Source organism: Prunus mume, linkage group LG3 (genome assembly GCF_029339155.1).
Source record: "Prunus mume cultivar Tortuosa linkage group LG3, ASM2933915v1, whole genome shotgun sequence".
NCBI lineage: Eukaryota > Viridiplantae > Streptophyta > Magnoliopsida > Rosales > Rosaceae > Prunus > Prunus mume.
Window position 1 is genome coordinate 15452308 of NC_142700.1, and position 26808 is coordinate 15479115.

General features: G+C 35.3%; 2 protein-coding genes and 1 pseudogene across 3 annotated transcripts; 2 read left to right on the top strand and 1 right to left on the bottom strand.

Moving 5' to 3' along the window:
• The first annotated feature begins 1777 nt into the window (after window positions 1-1777).
• On the top strand, window positions 1778-5735 carry LOC148918856 ((-)-alpha-pinene synthase-like; annotated as a pseudogene). Its single transcript, XR_016124918.1, has 7 exons — window positions 1778-2011; window positions 2122-2404; window positions 2497-2870; window positions 2957-3178; window positions 4572-4710; window positions 4798-5045; window positions 5163-5735. The product of XR_016124918.1 is annotated as a (-)-alpha-pinene synthase-like (transcript).
• A 1409-nt stretch (window positions 5736-7144) lies between these two features.
• LOC148918857 (uncharacterized) lies at window positions 7145-9621 on the top strand. The gene is given in 5 exon segments (XM_089048723.1): window positions 7145-7858; window positions 7974-8352; window positions 8676-8734; window positions 8855-9488; window positions 9491-9621. Coding segments are annotated over 5 exon segments (1917 nt in total).
• Window positions 9622-21239: 11618 nt separating this feature from the next.
• On the bottom strand, window positions 21240-25099 carry LOC148918858 (scarecrow-like protein 21). The gene is made up of 2 exons (XM_089047668.1): window positions 24657-25099; window positions 21240-23501 (listed from the first exon to the last, which is right to left on the bottom strand). Exon 2 carries the CDS (start codon window positions 23334-23336, stop codon window positions 21570-21572), a length of 1767 nt encoding a protein of 588 aa, XP_088903794.1. The 5' UTR covers window positions 23337-23501; window positions 24657-25099; the 3' UTR covers window positions 21240-21569.
• Between the last annotated feature and the right edge of the window lie 1709 nt (window positions 25100-26808).

A 26808-nucleotide genomic window follows, 5' to 3' on the forward strand; every position in this document is an offset into this window, starting at 1 on the left:
GCTTTAAAAGAGGCAAAATGGCAAAATGGCAAACGCTAAACGCTAAACATATGTTACATGAGAAAAACATTACAAGGAAAATATAATATATATCCCAACACTCATAAAAGTGAAAGTGCCCCTAGCCATGGAAATTATTGCTTTGAAAATTATTATATGGTTGATTTGAATCTATCTTCTGCTATGCACGATTCTATTCTTGCTTTACAATAATCTTATATCCCAACCCTTGCCTATATATACATTAGTCTACCATCAATGCGTTTCATAGTTTCATAGCAAAGCTCGAAGCATATCGAAAACAATACTAATAACTGCCGTCTGATTTTTATCTATAAAATAATAATTTTAAAATAATAAAAAAAGGCTTGTCCAATATAGGTTCCTATAATTTCTATCTTCTAGATATATACCCATCATTCTATAAATCTATGTGTAAAACCCAATTTTAAACTTAAATAACCAGTACTATATAAGAGGTCATAATATTCCTATGTTTTTATATTGTTGCCATCAAACTTTATTTATAATTTATTTCAAACATTTCATTAACTACCATAATTGTAATTAAAACTCCCTATTGCATATCAATCACCCCATTTCTTTTGGTTGCCCTTCCCTCTAACATATCGCCCCCTAAAATTGAAAACCAAAAAAAAAATGTAAATTACATATCCAATAATGTAATATGAAAAATATAAATATAAATATATACGTATAAAAATATAGGTATATTATTTACCAAAACAATTATAAAAAAAACTAGGTCAGTTTCTTTGTAATTGAAATTTTGCGTACATTTTTCATGAATTAAAAATAGGTACACAATAATTTATAGAAAATAGGTACGACTTTTAGGTAGAATTTAAAGTTGGGATTTATGATCTCAAAAGTCCTTTTTTTTTCCACGCGGAATTTCTAAATTTCTATGTTTTTTTAAGGGAGTTTCACTAAAACACCCAAAATGGAGGTTGAAATTATAAAAAAACCCAACACCCAAAACACTTTATAAACACACCCAAAACCCATCATTATACACACTCAAAACCCATTTATAAACACACCCAAAAAGTTGACTTTGGGGTTGATTTTGGGTGTGTTTCTATGTTTAAATAGTGCTTGGGTTTTTTTATAAATACATGTCTAGGATTGGGTTTATTTATAAATTTGTATTTTTTTTATCCATAGATGGGAATTGGTTCATGTCAATTTAGAAATTCAGACTTTTGTCAAAATCTCAAGTTTATTTCCCTCATCCAAACGTGCCCTTGGAGATGCTCACCTACAATAATCATCAGTGTATGTTACATGACATACATAATAGTTATGCAAATATTTGACATTTAAAGCTTGCCTGATGTATATTTAATGCAATAATTAATGTGTTATAAGATTGGTTAAATCAAGTGCTGCTATTTTCACTGATGTCTTATTTTCTAACTCACCTTATAATTAAAATTTTAAAGACAAATTTATCTTTGGTTTTGAGGTTCCACCCCAAAACCAATTGGCAATGGAGGGAGTAGCTCAACACCTTATAAACCGAGTCTAGGTCTCTTAACTTTTCAATGTGGGACAAACACTCTCAACATACAGTGGTGACATTTGTGAAAAAATTAAATTCATGTTTCCCACACGCTCAAAACATGGATGCATATATATATGCTGCAAAGGGACAAACGATAAACATATGCTGCAAATCTGGTCGGTCGAGGGTCACTTGAGATTACAAAAGATATCCCACAAAAAGAAGTTACTCATTCTGCATTTGTGCTGTAAGCCAATAGTTCCATCCCTTCCCTATATATACATGAGTATATGAACAATATTTTCCATACTTGCAGAGCAAAAAAGATCTGACATTTTTACACAAGTACAAATCATGGCTCTAGAAGCTGGTTCAACAGCTCAATCACAAAATTCTAAGGCTGATCAAATTGTTCGACAGACAGCAAATTACCACCCGAGCATTTGGGGTGATCAGTTTATGAATTATGATTCAAAAGACATTGTAATTTATATATCATACAGATTGTTTCAATAACTAAATGCATGTTTCTCTATGTTTTGTTTCAAAAGAAATTTGACATGTATTTTGCTCGTTCAATTTTGTGGATGCAGATAACTTACGCCCATAAGCAACAAGAAGTTGAAGAACTGAAACTAGCAGTGAGGAGGGAAGTGTTCACAACCAGTGCAGATGATTTTTCAAATCAGATGAAGCTAATTGATGCAATCCAGCGCCTAGGTGTGGCGTACCACTTTGAGAAGGAAATAGAAGAAGCACTGCAACATATATATGCTGCAAATCATTTCCATGATGATGATGATGGTGATGGTGATCTATACAATGTTTCTCTTGGTTTTCGGCTACTAAGACAACATGGACACAATGTTTCTTGCAGTAAGCTAAATTATTAGATAAATTAATTTAAGGAGATTGAATTTGGCCAAAATTATTTCTTATGTGTCCATTTGCTGCAATTAATCAAGCAGGAATATTCAACAAGTTCAAAGATATTAAAAATGGAGGCTTCAAGGAAAGCTTAATTGCTGATATGCCGGGCATGCTAAGCTTCTATGAAGCCACTCATCTGAGGGTGCATGGAGAAGATATACTAGAAGAAGCTCTTGTTTTCACCACCAAACATCTCTAGTCGGCAACAACCCATGTAAGCTATCGAATGGCAGAACAAATACTTCAAGCCTTAGAGAGACCGCTGCGAAAGGGTCTCGAGAGGTTGTGTCCATCGGTAGATGTCAACCTACCAGGATGAAGCTTCACATAATGAAGCTCTATTAAAACTTGCCAAGTCAGACTTCAATCTTGTTCAGTCTTTGCACAAACAGGAGCTCAGTGAGATTATTAGGTGGGTTATCTTTTAATTATGTGAGATTAATTACGAACACCGACTGTAATTTAGTTAGTAATTCACTAATTAATGCCGTCAATTAGGTGGTGGAAACAACTAGACTTTGGAAGGAAGCTGCCTTTTGCAAGAAACAGAATTGTGGAGTTATACTGCTGGATTTTGGGGGTCTATTTTGAGCCCCAATACCTTGTTGGAAGAAAATTTCTCACAAAAATTATTGCCCTGATGTCTGTAATGGATGATATCTATGACGCATTCGGTACATTTGAAGAACTTGAGATCTTTACCGAAGCAATTCATCAAAGGTTTGAAATTATTTAGAGAGACTCCAATATAAGCCCATACAACTGATATCCCCTAGACACAAACCCATCTATCTATATAACTACGTTGAAAACCCAAATTCAAATTTAAATGACCAGTAGGATATAAGAGGTCATAGTATTTCTATGTTTTTACATCGTTGCCACTAAACTTCATATTTTATTTATAATTTATTTCAAGCATTTCATTAACTGCCATAATTGTAATTAATATACTCCCTATTAATAGCATATCAATCACCCCATTTCTTTTAGTTGTCATTCCCTCTCACATCTCGCCCCCTAAAATTGCAAACAAAAAAATCTGTAAATTACATATCCAATAATGTACCTATGAAAATATAATATAAATATATACATATAAAATATAGGTATATTATTTACCCAAAAAAAAGTCACATCGTAATTATGTGATATTTTTCATAATTAAAAATAGGTACACAATAATTTATATAAAATATAGGTACATTATTTGAAGAGGAAAGATAGGTACATTATTAGAGGAAAAAATTGGTAAGTTATTTGGAGAGAGAAAATAGGTTCATTTAAAAAAATTACGTTTGATAAAATAAATAATAGGTACTTTATTCAGAGCAAAAAAGCTATATTATTTATAGTAGAAAATAGGTACATTATTTAGATAAATAATAGGTACTTTATTCGTAGTATGTATATTATTCAAATGGTAGGTACATTGGATGACATATAATACCTAAATCCTAATTGTAAGTACATTAAAATTAATGTAGGTATATTGGAATAGATAATTATGTACACTTTTCATACTAGGTAAATTATATTTTTCATAAAACAAATAGGTACATTATTTTTTCAACATAATTAGTATGTACAGTTTTATTCATAAACAATTATAAAGTGGATTATTAGTCATGTATAATTCATAAAAAGAAAATAACATAAACATTTTATTAAACAAACCAATTACCCAAATTTGAATTTATTGTTAATTTTTTTTTAAAATGTTCCAAAATTAATTCCTACATCTATTACAACCATTTGGAGATATTTCCAAATTCAACATCTGTCATTATATACAATCCAATTAAAAACTGTTTCCATATTGATTCCTACATTAATATACAAAATGCAATAATGGCTTAGTTGGGGGTATTTTTGGAATCTGAAAAGTACAATAAATCAGATTTTATGCTTAATTAGGTAACTTGCTGAGTTGGATCCTAGTCATGGGTTTTTACTTATACAAATTGGGTATTATTTATAGGAACAAAAAGTGAAGGGTTTTAGGTATGGCAAATTGAATTTAAAGGGTGTAAGCCAAATTTACTAAATTATGTATTTAAAAAAATTGTTTTGTTTATATGCTTCAGATGAATATGGTGTATGCAATTTACAGATGGCATGCCAATTGCATGGATGGACTGCCAGATTACATGCAAATATTCTTCCATGCGCTTTTGGATGTTTTCAATGAAATTGAGGAGGAGATGGTGAAGGAAGGAAGAGCATACCGAGCTCACTATGCAAAAGCAGCTGCATGTTAATTAATTAAAGAAACACACCGCTTATTAATTTTCACTATTTTAATTAATTTACATAATATTTATGTCCCACATATGCAGTGGAAAGCTACTGCCAAAGCTTACTTTGATGAGGCCAAATGGTTCCATGAAGGATGCATCCCAAGCATGGAGAAGTATATGCGTGTTGCTGCAACTTCTGCTGGTATCTTCGGAGTTTCAACTACAACTTTAGTTGGCATGGGAGATACTGTAACCAAGGAGTCCTTTGAGTGGTTGTTCAATGACCCTAAAATTCTTAGAGCTTCCAATATCATGCTAGGCTCATGGATGACATCGTTTCGAGCAAGGTACACAGAAACTACAGTAAATTGTGCTTTAACTATTACGTAACTTAGGTCTCTCAAAATTCATAACTATTTCATCACTTAGATTCTTGTTTGGGATTCTGGATTCCATTTTTGCAGTTTGAAAAAGGGAGGGGCCATGTTGCTTGTGCTATTGATTGTTACATGAAGCAATATGGGGTCTCAGATGAGCAAGAGATAATTGATGTCTTCAACAAACAAATTGTGGATTCGTGGAAAGATATCAACGAGGAGTTCCTTAGACCAACTTCTATGCCGATGCCTATCCTTGAACGTATTGTTAATCTAACAAGAGTGGTGGATCTCCTCTACAAAAAATGTGATGCCTACACGCATGGTGGAAAAGTGATGAACGATTGCATCGCTTCGTATTTGATTGATCCGGCACGAGTATGAGCCTATGAGTTGGATTATGAGAAAGAACTAGCTGTGCTTTATATATTCTCTGTTTGAATAATATGACCTAATGGCTTTGAGTTAGCCGTAGTGTCAGTTTAGTATTGTTGTACTTTCAAAAAAAATTTATTTAATTGTTTATCTTGAGAATAATCAACTTTCAAATAAAGTAGTTGAGCGTAATGAAACTGTTGTGAGTATAAAACTGTCAAAGTGTTTGGTAAACTTTTATGTATAATTATTGTGGTTATGTATAATAATAAGAAAACTAATTTTTTTAAGTACATACAGATATATATATATATATATATATTAAGTATCAAAGAGAATTTGGAAGAACCAATTAATATCATTAACTCAACAAAGCATAGCCTAGAAGCATGCCTCCAAATCCACAATTTCCGAAGACCTTTTTTTTGAGAGAAAGCGATCAATTTGTATTCAAATAGAAGGAGCTTACATAGAGCAGAGCATGTCAAGAGTGGTCTCGTTAAAACCTTCCCGGGGAAAACCCAAAGGGATAAAACCCCGGGGTAGGACAATTTCCGAAGACCTTAGGTCTTGGCTCAGAAGAATTTTTGTCATAATGACTTTTAGTGAAGCATGTGACACGGTAAATTAGGGTGGTGTTGTATATTATAAAACATACGGTTCATATAAGGTTCTTTTTCTTTTTCTTGTCTTTTTTTTGTTTCTGTTTTTTGTTCTCTGGCAGATTCCCATTACATCCAATCAATCAAAATTATAACTCTCTAAAAATAATGTAAGGAAAAAAAAATTTCGACAATGTGTTATAGTATTTTTACAAAATTAGTTAAACACCCAATTCTAGACATTAAACTATAATAATACCCTAGACTATTTAAAACATATAAACACACCCAAAATAAACCCAAAAACCAACAGCTGTCGATTTTTGGATTTATTTTCTATGTTAGATTACGGTTTTGACCTTTTGGTCCAATTCTTTGAAACAGCCCAAAATTCGCCAGCTAGGATAGGAATTTCTGAAAATTTACGCATGACCTCATAAAAACCTGCTTGCCTTAGCAGATCGAATATTCCAAACGAGCTTCGCTCGCTTCTTCAAACGGCGAGCTTCGCTTCACCTCTTCGAACGGCTCAGATGATGTGGTTTCGATCTTTTTGGATTCTTCCGAGCTCAGTATGGTGTAGATTGGAGTTCTATTGCTTCAATTTTTTTGTTCTTTGTTGTTTGATTTGGTAATTTTTGGATTGATATTGCGCTGCAAGAGACTCGATTGGAGCTTGGTGCGATCTGTGATCTTCGATTTTGAGGTATTCGATTTTTTCTTGTGAATTCATATTCGTTTTTTGAGGATTCGATTATATTGTAGTCTGATTTTTGGTGATTTCATGTTCGATTAATTAAGTTGCTGATTAGGTTTTCGTTTCTTTTTGTTTATAATTTGGATTGATTTCAGATTCGTTTTGATTGTGGATTTGCTCTTGTGTTTTGATTTGAGGTGTGGTGAAAATTTTGTGATATTTGATTTGGTTTTCATATTAATTGAGGTTTTTTCAGTTGAATCTGAGTATATTCGTGTTTTTTCTGTTTATGCACTATTGGTTTTTGAGTCGACTATAATTCACTGTTAATACTCGGCATCCACTGTTATTGCTAGTAGTCATTTTTGTTTTGTTTGTTGTTTTTTTATATAGATATGGATGATTCAAGAGTTGCAAAGTGCACCTATGGTGCTGGAACTTTAATGCTTATTTTGTCTTCAACTACTACTTTTGATTGGCTGTCGAACGAGTTGTGTAGTAGGTTCAAGCTAAAGTTAGGTAATTTTGAGTTGAGGTACTCTTTTACAGATTGCTCCAATTGTTTATTGGAATTGGATGATGATTTGAAAATCATGTTTATGATATGTGGACTGACGAAGGATCAATTAATTCACATTGCTGTTAAGGATAAGACTATAGTGAATTATGTTCAAATTAATACAAACATAATTGTTTCTCCTTTTTTGTTGGAGGCTGTTCCTAACAATTACAGTTTTACACAAGATGAGGATACATGTAAATATTCAAGTCAAACTGGTAGTATTGTAGATTCAAGTGCAGCTTCTTCTTCTTGTTTGAGTATGGATTTTGATGGTATTAGCAGTGAGTATGAAAATGAATATTTAGGCAAATATGGTAGTTGTGGAGGTCGTAAGTATTTGTCTACTGATTGGGAGGGTTATATTACTCATGAGGGTCAGAAGTTTGAGGGTGGAGTTTGTGAATTCCGTGATATGTTGGCTAAGTACTCGATTGAGAATGGTTTTAAGATGAAATATTTGAAAAATGAGCCTTGTCGTGTTACTGCTGTGTGTGCTAAGAAGGAATCAAATGGCTGTGAGTGGCATGTGCATGCTGTTAAGTCGAATGTAAATGGATTTTTTTATATTAAGAACTTAAATAATGCACACAGTTGCAGTGGTTTGATCTGTGAGAAGAGAAATAAGGCAATGGGGTCTCATTTGGTGTCTTCAATTGTCAAAGATAAGGTTCAGTAGCAATCCTTTGGTAAGGCCTATTGAGCTGATTACTGATTTGAAAGAGAATTATGGATTGGATATCCCTTATCATGTTGCGTGGTATGGGAAGGAGTCGGCTACTAAGGATTTGCATGGTGATGAGGAGTTGTCTTATGCTCACCTGCCTTGGTATGTGAACGTTTTGAAGGCCAGCAATGTCGGATCTCATTGTATGCTTGACTGTGGCGAGGATGGTTCTCGTTTTCAACGGATCTTTATATGTTTTAAGGCCTACATTGATGGTTTTCGGTGGTGTAGGCCTATGTTGTTCATTGATGGTACTTTCGTCACAAACAAGTACAAGGGTACTCTTCTAGGAGCTACTGCAAAGAATGGAAATAAAGGTATGTAATGTAAATGCTGTAGTTGTTGACTTCCATTGAGTGGTATGAACAGTATAGTTATGCAAATTTAAATGTTGTAGTTGTTGACTTCCATTGAGTGGTATGAACAGTTCTATACTATTCATACCCTGCATCTGAGTATTTTTATGCATTGTAGTTTTACTCTGCTTCATGTGGTAACACTGTTATAGTTCAAACTAACTAATATAGTTCTCTGTTTCTTGTAGAAGTATTCCCTTTTGCCTTTGCGATTGTATCCGGTGAAACTATGGACAATTGGAGGTGATTTCTGCAAAGGATATCTGAAGTCTTGGTGGATGAAGGTAGGCAACTTACATTCATCTCTGATAGGCATGGTGCTATTATCGATGTTGTTAGGACTGTTTTTCCTGCTTCTCCCCATGGTTTTTGTCTATATCATTTGAAAGAGAACTTGAAAAAGAAGTATTCGCATGTTGTTGGTTCCTCTTTCAAGAATCATATTTTATGGCTTTTTTGAAAGTTGTTGTATGCACCAACTGTTGAGGAATATCAAGATACGTTGAAAAAATTAAGAGATGATGGCGGTTCAAAAATAATTGATAAGTTTTTGGCTGATCTCCCTGTCCAAAATTTTGCTAATGCATTTTTTCCGGGAAAGAGGTATGGGGAGGTTAGTAATGTCTTGTCCGAGTCGTTTAATTCATGGGTTAAGGATGTGCATAGACTTCCAATTTATGAGATGATTGACACTGTGAGGATCAAAATGATGGAGATGATTTCTAGGAGGAAGCTTGCATCCGAGAAATGGAGTAGTGTTTTGTGTCCTGTTATTGAGGATGAGTTGAAGAATTTAGCTGCAAAGGGTCGTCATTGGAGGATATGTCGCGCGAGTGAATTTATTTTTGAAGTTCATGCTGATTTGAGTGTTATGGTCAATTTGGACGAGAGGTTTTGCTCCTGTTATCAGTGGCAATTGCTTGGGTTTCCGTGTCAACATGCGATTCAAGTTATCCAACATTCCGGGTTATGTTTGTACAACTTTGTGGATGAGTATTACAAGGCATACTTTTATAGGACTACTTATGCAACCCCTATATTTCCCATACCTGATATTGAGAAGCCTCCTCCTGGAGATGTTCTTCTTCTACCTCCTCATACAAAAAGCCTCCGAGACAACCTCCGACAAAGCGCTTCAAGTCAAGCAATGAAACTAAAAGGCAGGTGAAGTGCAAGAGATGCGGTTCTTGTGATCGTCATAATAGGAGGACTTGCAAGGTTCCTATTTGATGTAAAGGTTCTGGAGTATAAAGACTTGAATGAGAGTAGTTAGTTTTTAACTAGTTAAAGTGTTATGTGATTGATTAATGACAATCATAGTTGAAAGGAATAGAAATTGATATGCAAGTTGTTAATACGGTGAAATAGTAGTCACTGCATATGAATACACTTTGAATTTTTGGTATTAATACATAATATTTACCATTTTTGGTATTTTGCAAATTTCGGTTTTGAAGTTTGATATGAATTAAGCATTACTGCTGTTTGAATAATCTATAAATGAACGAACACTATTTAATGCTCCCTGTTCATGCCATTGTTGAAATTGAAAGATAATTCTATGACATGGTATTAACAATTTATTTCTATCAAGTAGCATTAACATTGTATTTGAGAGTGCGTTGTTATTTGTTATAGTTCACCTTTTTAGTTGTTTTAGTGTTATGGAGACCATTATTTCAGGTTACATACACTGTTAATTCACGTAAATAAACTGGTTTTTGAATAAGTACATAACTTGAATTTGAAAATCACTTTACTTCAATGTTCTAAACCTACACAAGTCCTAAGAAACTACAATATAAGCAAGAATTTTGGCAAAATATTTGATTACAACTTCATTCTTTTGCATTTCTCTCTTCTCTTTCTTTGATAGAAATCCAACTTCTTTCATTGCTCATAACTTTCATGAGGACTTCTTTTCTCATTTGCCAGACCTTTTCTTTGTTGAAATCTGATTTTATTTGTTGGTCTTTGGAAAGCTGCTTCATGAAGTGCATGACAAAGATGCCACAATCATTGCTGCATAATAGAGATACGCATGCATGAGTTATTTCAGTATTTTTTTAGTTGAATATGATGAAAGTTTCACTGTTATTGCGTAACTTACGAATTGTTTGCTTGTTGGAGACATTCTCTGTTCTCAGTCACTTGAAGTTAGTAGTATCATGACAAATCAGATGCTTCATTGTCTGAGCATATTCTGATGTAAGTTTCTTGCTGGCAAGTATTTTTGTTATCATTCTAGCTGAAGCTTCATTAAGCCCTCTCGGCTTCTTGGCATCAAAATCAGGAATTTGGTCAAGTTTTGTTTTCAGTTATACTGCAGCACATTCCTTAAGAAGACAAAGGAATATATTTGCTGTCTCAACCTGCATCATAGTCAAGTATGTGCTTAGTTTCCTTTAAATTTAGTGTCCTATGTATTAACAGTGTTAATCACCAGTCTTACTTACCAAAACAATTGCCTTCTTGTGATAATATTGGAGAGTTTGTTCTGATGTCCCCCTGAATGAGTTGAAGTGTGTCCATTTTGCTGCACCGGTGTCAAAGACAAGCAGCGTATGGTGGTTCTCATCTGTAATTGGTATGAACACTCTATCAACTCTTCCAATATTTTCTAGGAGTGGCATATAGAAAGCATGATATGTCAGCTTAGTGTGAGGCACCTCGCAAAAACATCTGCAAAAGTCATGTGTTGGTGATTAGTGAGCATGTTGATGATATAAAATTGATGTATTAGATGTGATCTTACATAGTTATTGGCGGACAAATATGCATTTTTCTGTTTCTGAGGGCTCTGCTTCGCATCATCATTAAGTGCCTCTCCATAAGCATCGATGATTAGTGCAGAAATTGGACCATCTCCCATCAGCTTTTCAATGTTATGTTTGTACAATATTGTCCTATTGTGTAGGTAAAAAGCGTCCCTGCGGCAATAATGTTGTTTAAAATGATAATCTCATAACATTTTAATAACAAGACAGTTCTATGACATAGTATTAACAGTGTAATTCTATGACAGTTCTACGGCATAGTATTAAAGTGTAATTCGTGATGATTGGCTTACTCATCGAATCGATGCATTTCCAGTAATTTTTCAACTTCTTTTTGATATTTCATCCATTGCTGTAGACCTCATACATGTACAATCAAGGTATGTATCTTTGTCCTCCTTTTTTTTGTTGGTCGCTTCATCTTCGCTTGGCTTGCTCTTTTTCGACATTTCTTATGTGCTTCGGGTATGTGTAACTGCTTTTTGCGTGTCATCTTTCTCTTTGATTATTTTGATGCTGCATCGCAATGCCGTGTTCCTACTTCCTTTGCTTGCATGATAACTAACTTTTCAGGAGTTTTTCATCGGCGTTCTCATCTTCATCATTAGGAGATTCTTGCATCTCCAATTCACTTTCTTCTGCTATTCTCTCATCTTTTTTCTCCTTATCAGCTTGTTCTTTCATCGGAATTTCTCCTTATTCACTATGTTTGAATTTTTTTCCCATCACATGTTGCAAAGAGGCAATAACAGTGTCTTTTTCTTTCATGCTCTCAATGCAGGACAACTTTTCCCCTTCAAGTAGTTCATGTTGTTCCTGTAGCTGTCTCCTATTTGATTTGAGTGCATGAAGTTCCCCTTGTAATTTTGCACCTTCTTTTTTCTCTTGCTCAAGCTGCTTTTTCAGTATTTCAATTTGTTGCTCCAACTCTTCTTTTTCAAGTCCATATTTGTTGAATGAATAAATTTTTCTTTATGCAGGATTCTATAGCAGTCTGCATCATATCCCTTCGAGTATCTGCATTTTCAATCCAATAGTCGACTGCTTCTTTCAGCTGTTGGATTTTCTCATGGGTATGGGCTATTTCATGCTTGTAGTACTCTAGGATTGACCCCACTATGTCCACAAAAATGGCGTCGAAATCTTCTTCCTGCTGTCAAGTTCGGGTTCTGTCGACATTAATGTGTCCTCCTCCGCTATTCACCGCAATAAGGTCAATCGCTTGTTCTTCAATTTCACCATTCGCTTGCAGATTCCAATGATTGTGCCTGGTGGTTCTTCAATTTCATCATCTGCTTGCATCCCAATGATTGTGCATTGTTTTCATTTTGCCTGCTGTGGAGTTTTTGTGCACTTTGGTCTACATTTTTATGGAAGTCAAGTTCTATTTCGGTAATAAATTGTTTTTTTCCTTTTGTGTTTGACTCTTTAACTGTCACAAATATTATAAAGGAAAAAAAAAGTATTAGCAAATTTATATACATGTATATGTGTTTGTACACTATCAATTCAGTTTTGAAATATAAATGTTGGATCATTGCAAGTTATCTTACCCAATCTTTAAGTGTGATAACAAAGTCATCATCCTCTTCATTTTCTTCTTGTTCTTCATGGTCTGCATGATCAGTATTTGTTGCTTCTTCTTTTTCATTGTCAGCAGCTTTTATCTGTTGAATTATTAGAGTCAGTAGTAATTATGGTGTACTAACATTATATATGTTTATGGAAAGTAAGAAAAATGCCTTAATGTTTTCATATGTTGCAATATTCAGCTTGATATTGAGCTCTGGAAGGCTCCATTTGACAGCCGCTGGTTTGTGATCTTCTCTTCTAGGAATTGGACTGATCAGGTTAGTTCTTTCACACAGCCAATATTGCAAACATGTTTTTCAATATAAAGTGTTAGTGCACATGAAAACAAATAATATAACAGGATTAACAAATGGATGTAGTTTCTTACCAGGATTAGCACAAGGCAACCACTGACACTTGGTTGATTTGTCTTGTCCTTTTTATTTTTTATGGCTTGGTCCAGTCCATAATGCATGTAATCTAAGACTCCTTGTGCCCAATTGTAGCTGTTCATAGCTTCTAATGTGTCGATCATAGTCAAAAAGGTCCAAGCCATTGTCGCCCCAGAGTTGCAAAAGAGATTTGTGATGAAGAGCTCTAGGATTAACAACCTGACAACATCCATTGCATTCTTCTTTCTGTCATCTGCTATTGCTGTGTTCAGACACCTATCAATCTCAGTTTTTGTGATTTTTTTTTACTTCTCAAAGTACTTTTTCCGAAGGCCAAATTTGTTCTTGTGGAAGTTGTTGTGTTTGGCAACTTGTTTCCTTTGTTTGGCAATCCAAAGATGTCAGACACATCATTGCTTGTAATTTCATGCTCGTTGCCTTCACTGAATTTGAATTTTTTGGCTGCGGGGTTGTAGAGTCTGATTAGTTTAATTATTTGATAATTAGACTTCTTGCATTCTACCTTGGTTAACTGACCTTCCATGTGAGCCTTGATGATGCTCCAAAATGGCGTTTTTTGTAGGATCTTGAGGACATCCTTTCTTGCTGCAAGCTTGTCTTTTACCGTTTGCATTGTGTTGTCAAATATGAGCATGTTGCTCTTGATCTGCACATAATCTGGGTTATTGCGTCTGTTTGGTTGAGGTTTTTGTGTTTGGGATTGTGTTTTTTTTTCTTCGTTGTTTTATTTGGTTTCAGTGTGTTTGCGGATTTGGGTGTGGATAGTTTGGCTTTTGCTGTTGTTGGTGTGTGCCTTGTGTGTTTCTTGATGCTGTTTTGTGCTTTTGCTAGCTTGTGATCCTTCTGTATGCTTTTTTTTTTAATTTCAACCCGGTTACCTTTTTCCATATGACCACCTGCAAAGTGAAACAAATAGGTTACTTTAACTAAACAAAAGAAAGATGAAACATAAGTATTAATACTTCTATGACATGGTATTAACCATTTACTTCTATGCATTGGAACCTCATGCTTCTCTTTTCTAGTGCACTACGATTTTTTTTTCATATACATTTCTAGTGCATGTTGCACTAGAAAAGCAAAATGCATAGAAGTCCTAGATTTTGATTAACAAAGGATGCTACATATTTTGGTCTTCAAGTGCATTGCAAAGCAGTGCACTAGAAGAGCAAGATACATAGCATGCTATATATTTTAGTCTTCAAGTGCAGCAAGCACTAGAAGAGAAAGATGCATAGCAATAGATTTTGATTAACAAATGATGCTATATATTTTGGTCTTCAAATGCACTGCTTCGCAATGCACTAGAAGAGCAAGATCCATGGTATTAATACAGACATGGTAATAATAATCAAGTTCTATGACATAATATGAACAGCTAGAACGATACATTTGCCGTCAAAACATGCGTCTTTTCAAAACATTGCTATGGACTTTGAAGTTAAGAAATTTTGTAAAACCTAGGAGTTTGATAGTGATGCTTTGTCAGCCATTTGTGAAGAATCTTGAGTGTTTGTTTCTGTCATTGTTGGACCTTTTCGTTGGTTACCTGTATTAAACGTGGTACTTTTGCATTAGTTAGCAGAATCTTAAGACGAAAGTGGAAAGTGAGTGTGGGTTTTTGAGATTGTACCTTTCTGTCGATGTTTATGGAAGAAATTTTCTTCCTTTTTCCTGGTTGTCCTTGTGCTCAGTTGCTTTTTGTAGTGTCGATTTTGAAGACTTTTGGCTATGGCAGAATATAACTCGATTCGCCGCTTTCTCGTTATGGAGTTTGTAGTTGAATAGTGGTTATGGAGGTTGTCCCTGCGTGGTGGTTACTGAGGTTTTCACCGCTTTTGGAGGGTCGCGTCGCAAAGATCGGAGTGAGAGGTGAGTGGGTTTTTCGCTTTGGGTGCGTATGATACTCTGCGTTGAGATATTTTCTTTTTTTTCAATGGGCTTAGTGAAATTTGGCTTTATTGGCTTGTTGAGTTTTCTGGGCTCTTTTTTTGGTTTGTTTGGGCTTTTTTTTGTCAAATTAGACTGGCCTTTTTTCTGTATTTTTCTATGGCTTGCTTGATTTGTTTTGGGCTTTATTTCGTTTCTGACCTTGATTTTCTCAACTTGGGCTGGGCTTTTTGAAAGTCACTATTAATACGCATTTTGAACACTGTTAATTCACAGTTTGAAATATAGAAGAAGCTATAGAGTAACAATTTTTTACATTTGAATCTCACTACACAGTAACTATTTGACATTTGAAAGTTAAGAAGCATCAAAAGATTTTGGTTAGAAGCTACATATTAACAATTTGACATTTGGAAGTTAGAAGCCGAACATTTACTATTTTATAGTTCTAAAATTTGTGAAATCCATACTTTCATCCTTCATTCTCTTTTGTGAAATACCAACTTTTTTCACTTTCCATTGTCTTCAATAAAACTTCTTTTCTCATTTCTCACACATGTTTTGTACTCAAGCTTTCTTCAATTTGTTTTTCTTGTGACAACTTCTGCATGTAGTACATGACAAATACTCCACAATCGTTTCTGCAAATTCACACACACACACGCATATATATATGCAACATTTAGTGAATCATAGTTTAATTTGAATTGGGGGAAGAAAAGTGTTATTGTGAAACTTATGACTTTTCAGGTTGTTGGGCCCATTCCCTGTCCTCCTTAAAGTTGAATTTGGTGGGATCATGTTTCATCAGATATTGTATTGTTTGAGCAATTGCTGGTGTAACTTTCAAGTTTCAAGAAGTTTTGCAATCTCGTCCAATTCTTCATTGTAGACGGGCTTCTTGAACTCAAGAAGTGGGAAGCTGTTTTTTTCTAAAATTGTTGGAGCACATTCCTTGACACTATTGAGGAAGACATTTGTTGTGTCTGCCTGCATTGTAGGCAAGTATGTTGTTAGCTTCACTGATTAACTGTTTTGTTCATGCCTTGTATTAACAGTTCATAGTACGAGTCTGTCTTACCAAAATTATTGCTTTTTTGTTGTAGTATTCAACGGTTTGCTCAGTTTCTCAATGAGTTGTAAAGTGCCCATTGCAATGAATTGGTGTCGAAGACAAGCAGGGTGTGGTGTCCGCCATCCGTTATTGGTATGAACACCTTTGAAGTTTTCCCTATGCATTCAAGGAGTTTGACAAAATATTCATCGAATGTTCTTGGGTGCATTTTATCTGTGAGATACCTCTGCAAAATTAATAGTTTCGGCATTAGAGAGAATGTGAAAAGTATAGGAAGATGAATAATTTGTGATTTTTACTAGAAGTAATGGGATAGCTATGATCTTACGTATGCGTAGCACGTGATGTATGCATTCTGTTGTCTTTTAGGGTCCTTCTTTTCATCATGATGAAGTATCTCGGCATACGCATCTATGATTTGTCCATAAATTTCAGTATCTCTTAATAAGCTTTGTATGTCATCTTTGAACAAAATGCTTGTCCCTTACCAAAAAGCAGTGTTGTAACAGTATTTGTAGTTAGAAAAAATGGCAATAAAATTGAAAGAACTGTTCAATAAAGTTCCAGTATAGAGTAATAATACTGCTTGTTTCCTAAAAAACCTTTTTCTAACGCATGTCTACCATTGTAAAGTTCCAGTATAGGGTAATAACACTGCTTGTATCCTATGAAATCCATATATCTAATGCATGTCTATCACTGCAAAGTTCCAATATAGGGTAATAACACTGCTAGATTCCTCTGAAATCCTATAACTAATGCATGTCTATCCCCTGTAAAGTTCAAATATAGGGTAATAACACAATGAAATCCTATTTTCTAATGCATGTTCAATAATAGCATCTTGCATTGAAAATGAATGAAACACATTGCCTTACCCATCAACTGAATTTTTCCAGTAATTTCTCAGCTTTTCTTGTGAGAGTTCATCCAGCATGTTGTAGACCTGATATGTATTCCATTGCAGGAATGAACCTTGGCCCTCTTCTTTGATTTGGCTAGTTTTTTTGTGCCTTTTCTTTGTGCTCTCGTCTCGCTTTAGGGAATGAGGAATCTGGTTTTCTTGATTTTATCTTTTCTGCTTCACCTTCTTTCTTTTCTTCTTTATCCTCTTCACTCTGCATTCTTGCGCTAATTTTTGATCTCTCAACGAGACAATAACAGCTTCCTTTTCATTAATAATGTCCAAGTAGGAAATCTTCTCTGCAAGAAGTTGATCATTTTCTAGCTGCAGCTTTGTCATGTAGGATTTTTCCTGATGAACATCTAATTGTATGACTTTCTTGTGATCTGCTGCTTCCTTAACCATCTTCTGCAGTTGCTGTTGATGCTTCAATAATTCTTCTTTTTCATTGTACAGCATCTGAATCAATTTATTCTTTTAATGCAAGATGCTATTGCATCACGGATCTTTTGATGCTCTCCTTTCTTTGTCCAATATTCAGCAGCATTATTGATCGCCATCATATACTCTTTTGTAAGCTGTATTTCATCCTCCTTGTATTCTGGTACTGATCTAACAATTTCCTCAAACAACGTTGAATTCGGTATTCTGGGATTTCATTTTGGAGGTCTTCTTGTACCTGGTGGTGTTGCTGGACTTGATGTTCAAGCAGCATCATCATGGTCTCCATTCACTTCAGCATCCTCCTCCTCTTCATTTTCTTCTTCAGAAAGCATCACCATGCTCTTCATTCACCTCTTCAGCAGCATCATCCTTGTCTTCACTCACTTCTTTAGCAGCATCATCATCATGCTCTTCATTCACTTCTTCAGCAGCATCATCCTCCTCTTCATTCTCTTCATTCTCTTCTTCAGAATCATCATCCGGCTCTTGAGCTTTAGTGCTTTTTATCTGTTTGTTGAGTAGAGTTAGTATTAAGAGTGCACTTCTATGACATGGTATTAAGAGTGTAATTCTATGACATGGTTTTAATAGTGTACTTCTATGAAATGGTATTCATAGTTTACCTCTGTGACATAGTATTCATAGTTTACTTCTATGACATGGTATTAACAAGTATGTACATGACATGGTATTAACAATGTTGTCATATCAGCACAGATTATTTGAAAGGAAAGAGTACCTTTATCTGGTTGTTCTTTAGATGATGAAGCTTCGCGCTGAGTTCTTGAAGACTCCATTTGACACAAGCTGGTGTCATTTGTTCTCTTCCAGGAATTGGAGTGAGCAGTTAAATCTTTGACACAGCCAATACTGCACAATATTTTTTTGAAATATCACGTGTCAATTCATATCTTTAGAATAATGCTACGAATTTGCAGTTTGGAGATTTGTGTTCTTACCAAGATAGGATTAGGCAACCACCTGACGCTTGGCTGCTTTTTTTTGTCCTTCTTGTTCTTCTTTGCTTGTTCTAATCCAAAATACATATAGTCCAAAACTCCTCGAGCCCAATTATATTTCCCCATCTCCTCTAAGGTGTTTATTGTGGTTGTATATGTCCAAGCAAGTGTACAACCAGAGTCGCATAAGAGATTGGTCATGAAGAGTTGTAGGATTATCAATCTTGTTACATCCATAGCACCCTCTTCTGTTTCATCTTCAAGTGCTAAATTCAAGCACTTATCAATTAAAGTCTTTGTTATCTTCTTATACCGCGTGAAGTATTTCTCTACAAACTGCAATTTTGGCCTTGTTGAGGTTGTTGTGCTTGGTAACTTCTTGCCACTGTTTGGCAAGCCAAAAATTTCAGCCACATCTTTGCTTTTCATCTCACTGTCACCATCATTAAACTTGAACTTCTTTGTCTTTGTGTCATAAACTTGTATGAGTCTCACAATGTCGTAGTTAGACTTCATGCACTCTACCTTTGTTAACCTTCTCTGGATATATGCTTCTATTAATGCCCAAAAAGGTGTCTTTGATAGCAGTGTTAAGACATCGTGCCGACGTTCAAGTCTCTGTCTGATGTTGTCAATTGTTGTTGCAAAAGAGAGCATGTTGCTCTTGATCTGCACATAATTTGGGTCCTCCCATCTGCTTGGCTTCTTGTTTGTTGTTGTTTTGGATGATGACTGTTGGCCTTTTGTTTTGGAGTTTCTTCTGGCTCTTTCTTTCTTCATCTTTTAATTGGTATACCTGCATTAGAAATAGGAACACGACAGTAAAGTATCGATGTTAATAGCCCATACTGGAACTTGACAGTGGTAGACATGCACTAAAAATAAGATTTTATAAGGAATTAGCAATGTTATTACCCTATACTGGAACTTTACAGTGGCAGACATGCCTTAGAAATAGTATTTCATAGGGAACAATCAGTGTTATTACCATATACTGGAACTTTATAGCCATTAATCAACATGAAAGCAAACTAGCGGCTAAATTAGTGACTAGAGTAATGGTCCTATGCAGTCAGTCCTATAGTGAAATCCAATATAGTTTCAAGATTTTGTCTTTCATTCGAATCTAAAATACTGTTATTACCCTAGACTGGATCTTTATAGCAAATAATCAATATTACAGTAAAGGTTTGGTTTGTAAATGTCTTACCTTTGAAGCGTTTTCTTGTTGAAATGGTTCACTGAAATTTTGTCTTGATCAGTGTCTGGTGTTTGTTTTTGAAACGAGATCAATCTTGGTGGTGGTTATGGAGTCTCGGTTTGGACGACGATGAAGACGAATTGATGAAGACGATTTGACTTGATGAAGACGATGAGTGTTGTGAAGAGACGTTTTGCAGAGAAGGTTTAATGAAGGCGCGCATGCCGGAAGTTACGGTTTACTTTTTTTTAAGTTACGGTTTACTCTTTTTTTTTTTGACGAAAGTTACGGTTTGGGCTTGTTTATAAGTTTGGGCTAGGTTTGGTTTGGGTGTCTTTTGAGTTTGTTTGGTGTTGGGCTTGATAGTGGCAGACCTGTAATTTATAGGAACTTGAACACTAATTTGTTATATAATAAATGAATTTTGGGTGTATTTATAAAGTGTATTCTATGTGAGGTTTTTTTATAAATTCAGGTCCCATTTTGGGTATATTAGTGAAGCTCTTTATGTACCTTTTTTTTATAGGTAACATACAATTTTATGTCTATTTTTTGTATCTGATTTATAGGTAGTCTTCTAATTTATGTTCCTAACTCTAAGTTTTTTCTGTTGCTAATAATAACATTATTTACATGTATGTCATGTACATAATTTAATGTGGGTGCTTGTCTAATGGATTGATATAATATGTTTACTTTTTATTGATTAAATTGTATTTTATCCATATATTAGGAATATTATCAAGGAAAGAATTCAATTACAATGAAATAATTCATTAAATTTAGATTTTCAATGTGTTTTCCTTATTTACCTCAAAGGGTAAAATCGATACAACAAAAAAAGACCTACATCTAAAACCAAAAGCTTGTGGACTAAACCAAATGGCAGCTAATCTTTTTGAACATAGATCTAAGATGCCCTAAATAAAAACAAAACAAAACCAAACCAAATTTTTATTTTGCTTTGTAGATATGCTTCAGATGAATATGGTGTGTGCAATTTTGCAGATGGAATGTCAATTGCATGGATGAACTGCCAGAGTACATGCAAATATTCTACCGTACGCTTTTGAATGATCTCAATGAAACTGAGGAGATGGTGAAGGAAGGAAAAGCATACAGAGCTTATTATGCAAAAGAAGCTGTATGTAATAATTAACTAATTAAACACACAGCTTAATTTACTTTTCACTTTTTTTAATTAATTTACGTATAATTTATGTCCCATATATGCAGTGGAAAAATGCAGCTAAAGCTTACTTTGATGAGGCCAAATGGTTCCACGAAGGATACATCCCCAGCAATGTTTTGTTATTGAATTACATTGATTATTTGTGAATTTTCTACAAATATAATAATTACACCTTATTTTCTTTCAACAGGGCTGCAATAGATAACAACCACAATTTTCCAACGGGGACGGAGATCATGCACCTCACAGGCTTACCAGAATATGAGGGCTGGCCAAGAAATGGGCCGAGGCTCTGATTGTGGAATGAGTTTTCATCAATTATCATGAGTTATGGAAGTTAAAAATGGATCACAAGTACACACATATACAACTCTGACAAAAAACAAAAATAAAATAAAAATTCGTTGTGACAAGAAGAACAGAAACAAAAAGCCCTGGATCACAAGTACACATATACAACTCTGACAAAGAAACAAAAGAACAGATAAACAGAATATGTATAAAGAACAGCCGTAACAAGCTTGGTGGTATGTGATCCTTTTCTCTATCGGCTTATAAATGTCAGCCTTTCTAAGTATTAACAATAACCAAAACAACGTCATTGAAAATATAAAATGGCTGATACCATAGCGCTCATCACTGAACTAAAGCAAAGGGATGTGTGTTCCCACCATGAATCTATCAAGGAAAGGGAAAAAAAGAACCGAAGTGGTTATTTCTACTGCTACCTCTGTATCTTTATTTTATATACTCAATGCCAGGCAGAAGCTGATATCAAGTTCCTGTCCTTCCATCCCAACAGCATAGCCCCGTCCCTCTCCACCAGCGTGTAATGCTCCGAATAACACCTCAGCAGACTCCTTATGACAGAGTTGACATATGAGCTCAATGGGTATTGCTGAAACCCTGCCATTGTCAACCTGGACTTCCACTTGCCAAAGAGCTCATGGCGTTCCACCCTTTCCTTTCCCTCGCAAGCAATGATGTTCACCATATCTCTTGCCAGACAATGCTGCTCCACGTTGATCCTCTCCTTGTTGTTCCTCGGCAGGGTCACGTCAATAGACTCAAACATTGCCAAGTAGTATTCTAGAGCTTCCACAAACCTATTGAAGAAAGGGGTTGTGTTTGTGTTTGACTCTTGCTCCACCAAAGTGGTCACTTTTGGAGATAGTGACTTTACCATTCTCAACAGCCCATCCCTCGGATTGTTCTCGTCAACACTCTCATCTGGTGTGTGATGAAGCTGCAGGGGAAAGTTCACAGCAAGAGCCTCTCCATGCCTGACATCAAGCATGTCCTGTGTGACATCAGGTGCAAAAACTGGCACTCCATGAAATTCAACTGGGATGTTAAATTTCTCAGAGATAGCTTTCAGCCGTCTCCCAACTGCCTCCAATCCATCACCACGGGCATATTGAGAAAGAGGATCATCAATACCTGTAATCCGTACATGGGGTGCCCCACCGGGTCTTGCTGCAAGTGCTTGAAGGAGAGTCACCCACTGGGTTCCCTGAGCAATCTGGAAGTCTATAATGTGGATGCGGTCCTCATTTCTGCAGGCTTCAGCAATGGCCCCATTGGCTGCCATGTAACCAAACTTTAAATAGGGGCAGATCTCATACAGAATCTGCATGTATGAGAGCAAGTCATCGCTTTCAGGCTCTCTACACCTCCGGGCACGGTAAATATTGGCACCCGATGCCTCCTTCCTTGCTACCAGCCCTTCTACCAAGTAAGCTCCAAGTCGCTGGATTGGTTCTCCACTGACAGACACAGCCCCTCTAGCCTTTTCAATCAACTTATCAAAACTATCAATGTTGTTGTCAGAGAGAGCTCCAGCACATGCAATCAGCAATTCCTTCAGATTACCTGCTGGTAAACCCTTTAGAGACCCTTCATCTATTACTTTGTAACGTTTCTCAATCTGAAATTCACACAACTGCCTTTGCCTAGAGACAAAAGATGTCTGACGTTGAACTACAGGTGAACCCTGGTGCTCCTGGATCTCCTGGATCCATGAAGTGGACCTCTGTGTCTGCTGCTTGCTACTTTCTCCAAAAGAAGTGTTCGGTGTGGTGACTTCTTCTTCTTCATTGTCAGGCCCCATTAAAGTACTCTCCAGTTCCTGCAAAGCGTGTTTTATATTCTGGCTAGAATTTGCATCCTGTAATAAAGAAGACCTGCCAGAATAGAGCTGCAGACTGTCTCGACGACAGTCCACAGAAGGACTGAAGCTTAATTGATGAATGTAACTGTTTGTTTCAAATGAAGAGTTACAGGAAGGGCTAGCTCCTGAGAGATTCTCTGTGGAGCTGTGCTGCTCCTGACCGTCACTCAGTGTAGTAAGGGTATCAGAATCAAAGTGAGTAGAAAAGGGTGAATTTGGTGAATTCCCTATATCAAATTTCAGTGACCCCAGTAACCTTGTAGGTAAAGATGGAACAGTGGAATGTGGAGCTGTATATGAAAATCCTGCACCAGTCACACCAAATCCAAAATGTTGGTGCGAGTCCATGCTATGAGATTGGCATCAGCTATTCCATGCGACAAGAAATCTGATGGTATAATTATCAACTATAATAGGATCAGCCTCAGTGCTTTTCCCAGAAACAACTGTTGGCAGCTTTGCAATCTTCTAATAGGAATCAAAGTTCTGAACTTGTAAGATAACAAAATCAACCTGTAATATTGACACAGAAAAAATCCCATCAACAAGAGATTCTGAGGGGAAAACTTTCATATACCCAAACCTTGTGAAGCAGAAATTATCACCAAATCACAAACTCTCTTGTCTAAATGTTTTCTCAAGTAAATAAACATACAAAATAGAGACTTTTTTTTACATTTTTAACTATTTAAGTGATTATTATTACGCCAGAAATCATACCTGGAATGTCTTTTATGGCATGGAATATTGCTTCTGCAGGTCATATGATCATATCTATACTAAGAATTCCCGGCTTTCCTAATTCCTAACACTTTTTCAAAACACATGGCAACATGACCACCTACCCCTTGACAAAAATCCCTCAAAGAAGCAGGGAAAGGCCTCTAGTTTTCCAAAAGCACCACTAGTCCTTCTATGGATTGGTTAGTTCACTAACAAATACCTACAGTGGAATTCTTTCTTTGTTTTTTTTTTTTTTTTGGAAAGAGACAACTATAGTGGATAGATAAAGGATAGGTATCAATAGATGGAGATTGAACCCTAGGGCCAGACCATGAATCAACCTCATAAATCGACCAAATACAAGAACAGTATGACCCCCAGTACAAAAGAAAGCAACAGAAAGCAAACAAGAAAACAGTATTGCATTAAAATGGAGAACACAGTTCCAGAAATAACAAAACTATGTGAATCTATACAATTTATATGGTAATCCACACAAATGAATTAGAAAGATGAAAACAAAACCAAAGAATTAACTTCCGAGTGGGTAAATTAGAAGTTTTTTTTTCCATTTGGAACCAAAACCTTAAACCATACCCAGTTGAACTGATTTTGCAAAACCAATACTTCGAATCACAAAACGGTCCAAAGTCACGCTCTGTTTTTGCTTTCTGAGAAGGAGATAGAAAACAGATGAAAACACCAAAAAACCCAAGATTTTCCTCACTCAGTCAAGCCCAATACCAGCTACCCGCTCCGATTTTTCCATTTCCCAAAACCCCAAATACACAAACAACACAAAAGCTCATAAGAATTCAGTTTCCACCCAACTTTCTTTTCACCTCAACTTTCTCAGCTACCAAACAAATCATGCTGCAAAACCAATCAATTCAAACACACACCAACATATATATATATGAACAACTAATTTATATGAATAAATACCTTTGTCTTCTCTTTCTTTCTTCTGGGTATCTTTGGTCTTTGGCTTGGACTTCAAGTTCTGGTTGTGGGTAAGCTCCGGTTGGGTCCAAGACCCTGTCTTTTCAAGTTGTGGCAGCTCTGAATTTGCTGAGTTTTCGAAAGAAGAAAGGGAGGCTAGGCTTGGAAGGTATATATAGGAAAAAGAAAGAGAGAGAAAGAGAGAGAGAGAGGGTTTTTGACGGCAACTTTGTACGGAAGTAACAGTAAAAATGCAACTTTGCACGTTTGGATATGATCAGAGACCGAGAGGGTTTATATTTTAAGTTATAGGGTGACCTGTTGCGCCGACCACAAGCTCCAGTCATTGAACAACACAGAACATTCCTTGCTCTTTCTCTTCGTTTTTCTCCTTCGCTTGGGTTTTTGAGTTCTCCTTCTCTTCTCTTCTCTTTCTCCTTCGCTTTGGATTTTTGGGTTTGGCTGGCCTTCCGTCACATCGTCCTCTAGTGTGAGAAGGTAAATCCAAGCGAATTTTCTTGAGAAGGAAGGTTTAAGATTTAATTAGGATCATGAGAGTTAAAACATGTCTAATTAAATTAAAATTATTATTATTATTTCTTCTACCGTGGACCATGGGTTGGAACTTGGAACCAATCTTTGAGCCTTAATAAGTGGACCTGAGTTTGACTTCGAAATACTTTGTCAAACTTCTTGACTTTTTCACGAACTTTTGTGGTTTTAAACTCTCTATTAACTCAAAATTCAGCTTTTATAACCGAGTGTTTGTCAAGTCAACATAAATGAGTTTATGAACTCTAATTTTTTGTTTTTGACAAATCAAAGAGATACTGTATTTATGAATCACGCCACAAAGGCAATATAAATACAATAACTACAAGGTATTCACAAAGAGTTACAATCAATATGGAGGGATCTAATAGCAACATCAAACTCATACGGTATACCTCCACTCAAAGCCATACAGGACCAAAGACAGTTCATCATATATATATATATATATATGAGAATGTGTTTAATGCATGTCGTATTAATTTTATAAGAAGTCATCAATTGATATATGACGATAACACAAAGAAAAGAAAAGCAATCTTCACATAGAACCCAATTAAACAGTAATTCTAAATCTCAAACATTTATTAGACTAAAGTACTTGACGGTGAAAGCGAATTTAGTCAGCTGATATATAAGTTACTTAATCTCAACCGTCGATCAGTATGCTATTTCTTAACATCCAAGTTGTTGGCACATGTGCAACTGTAAAAATCAACGACATGAATAATCCAACCGTGTTTGACCGATGACGATCACGTGACATAAAGCGTGACGAGTTTAATTAAAACTTAAATTATTAAATAATTAATTAATGAAGTGTCAAACAAAGGAGGTCGAAAAGAGCCCACGCCAGCAGTGACACTAATGAAGCATACGCGCTACAACGAGGAATTTATAAGTTTCTTTATTCTTTCCTTTGACTCTTTGACCTGACGTGGCATCCACTTCTTTCCTTGTCATAAAGACCAAAAGGCAAGTCTTCCAGGTTCTCTTTTATGATTTATCCCACATACCCCGTTGTCTCTTTTTTAACTGATGTTTTGTATTAAATGAACTTTAAAAACACACTCAAAGTTCATTTATAATATAACAAATATACTTTTAACTTCTTATAAATTATAAAATTGTCATTTGTTAAAACAAACCCAACTTCAAAACGTCATTAAAAAAAACTCAAAACATTCAATAGGACATCAAAGTAATTTAATAATTAAAATTAAATTCAATGTCATTTTTTGGGTTTTTTTTGTTTGTTTATAGAGAATTAAATGGCGTAAGATAAATCTATATTATTAATGCTAAGAATGAGTATATGACTAAATATCTCATATATTAACTACTTTCATCATAAGTATTTATTTTCAAGGCCATCTTTCAAAGATTACTTATGAAAAAAAAAATTCAATTAAATTGAAAATTATTTAATCACTTTACCAGTTGTGTAATTATTCAGTTTTTAATAGAAACATGAGTTCGTTGGTTAAATATTTAAAAACTCAACAAATATTCTTTACTTAAATCAACTAAACCTGAAAATTAAAATAAACACACGTAATGCACAATTCACCTAACTCTAGAGTTCTAAACACTAGCATTCATA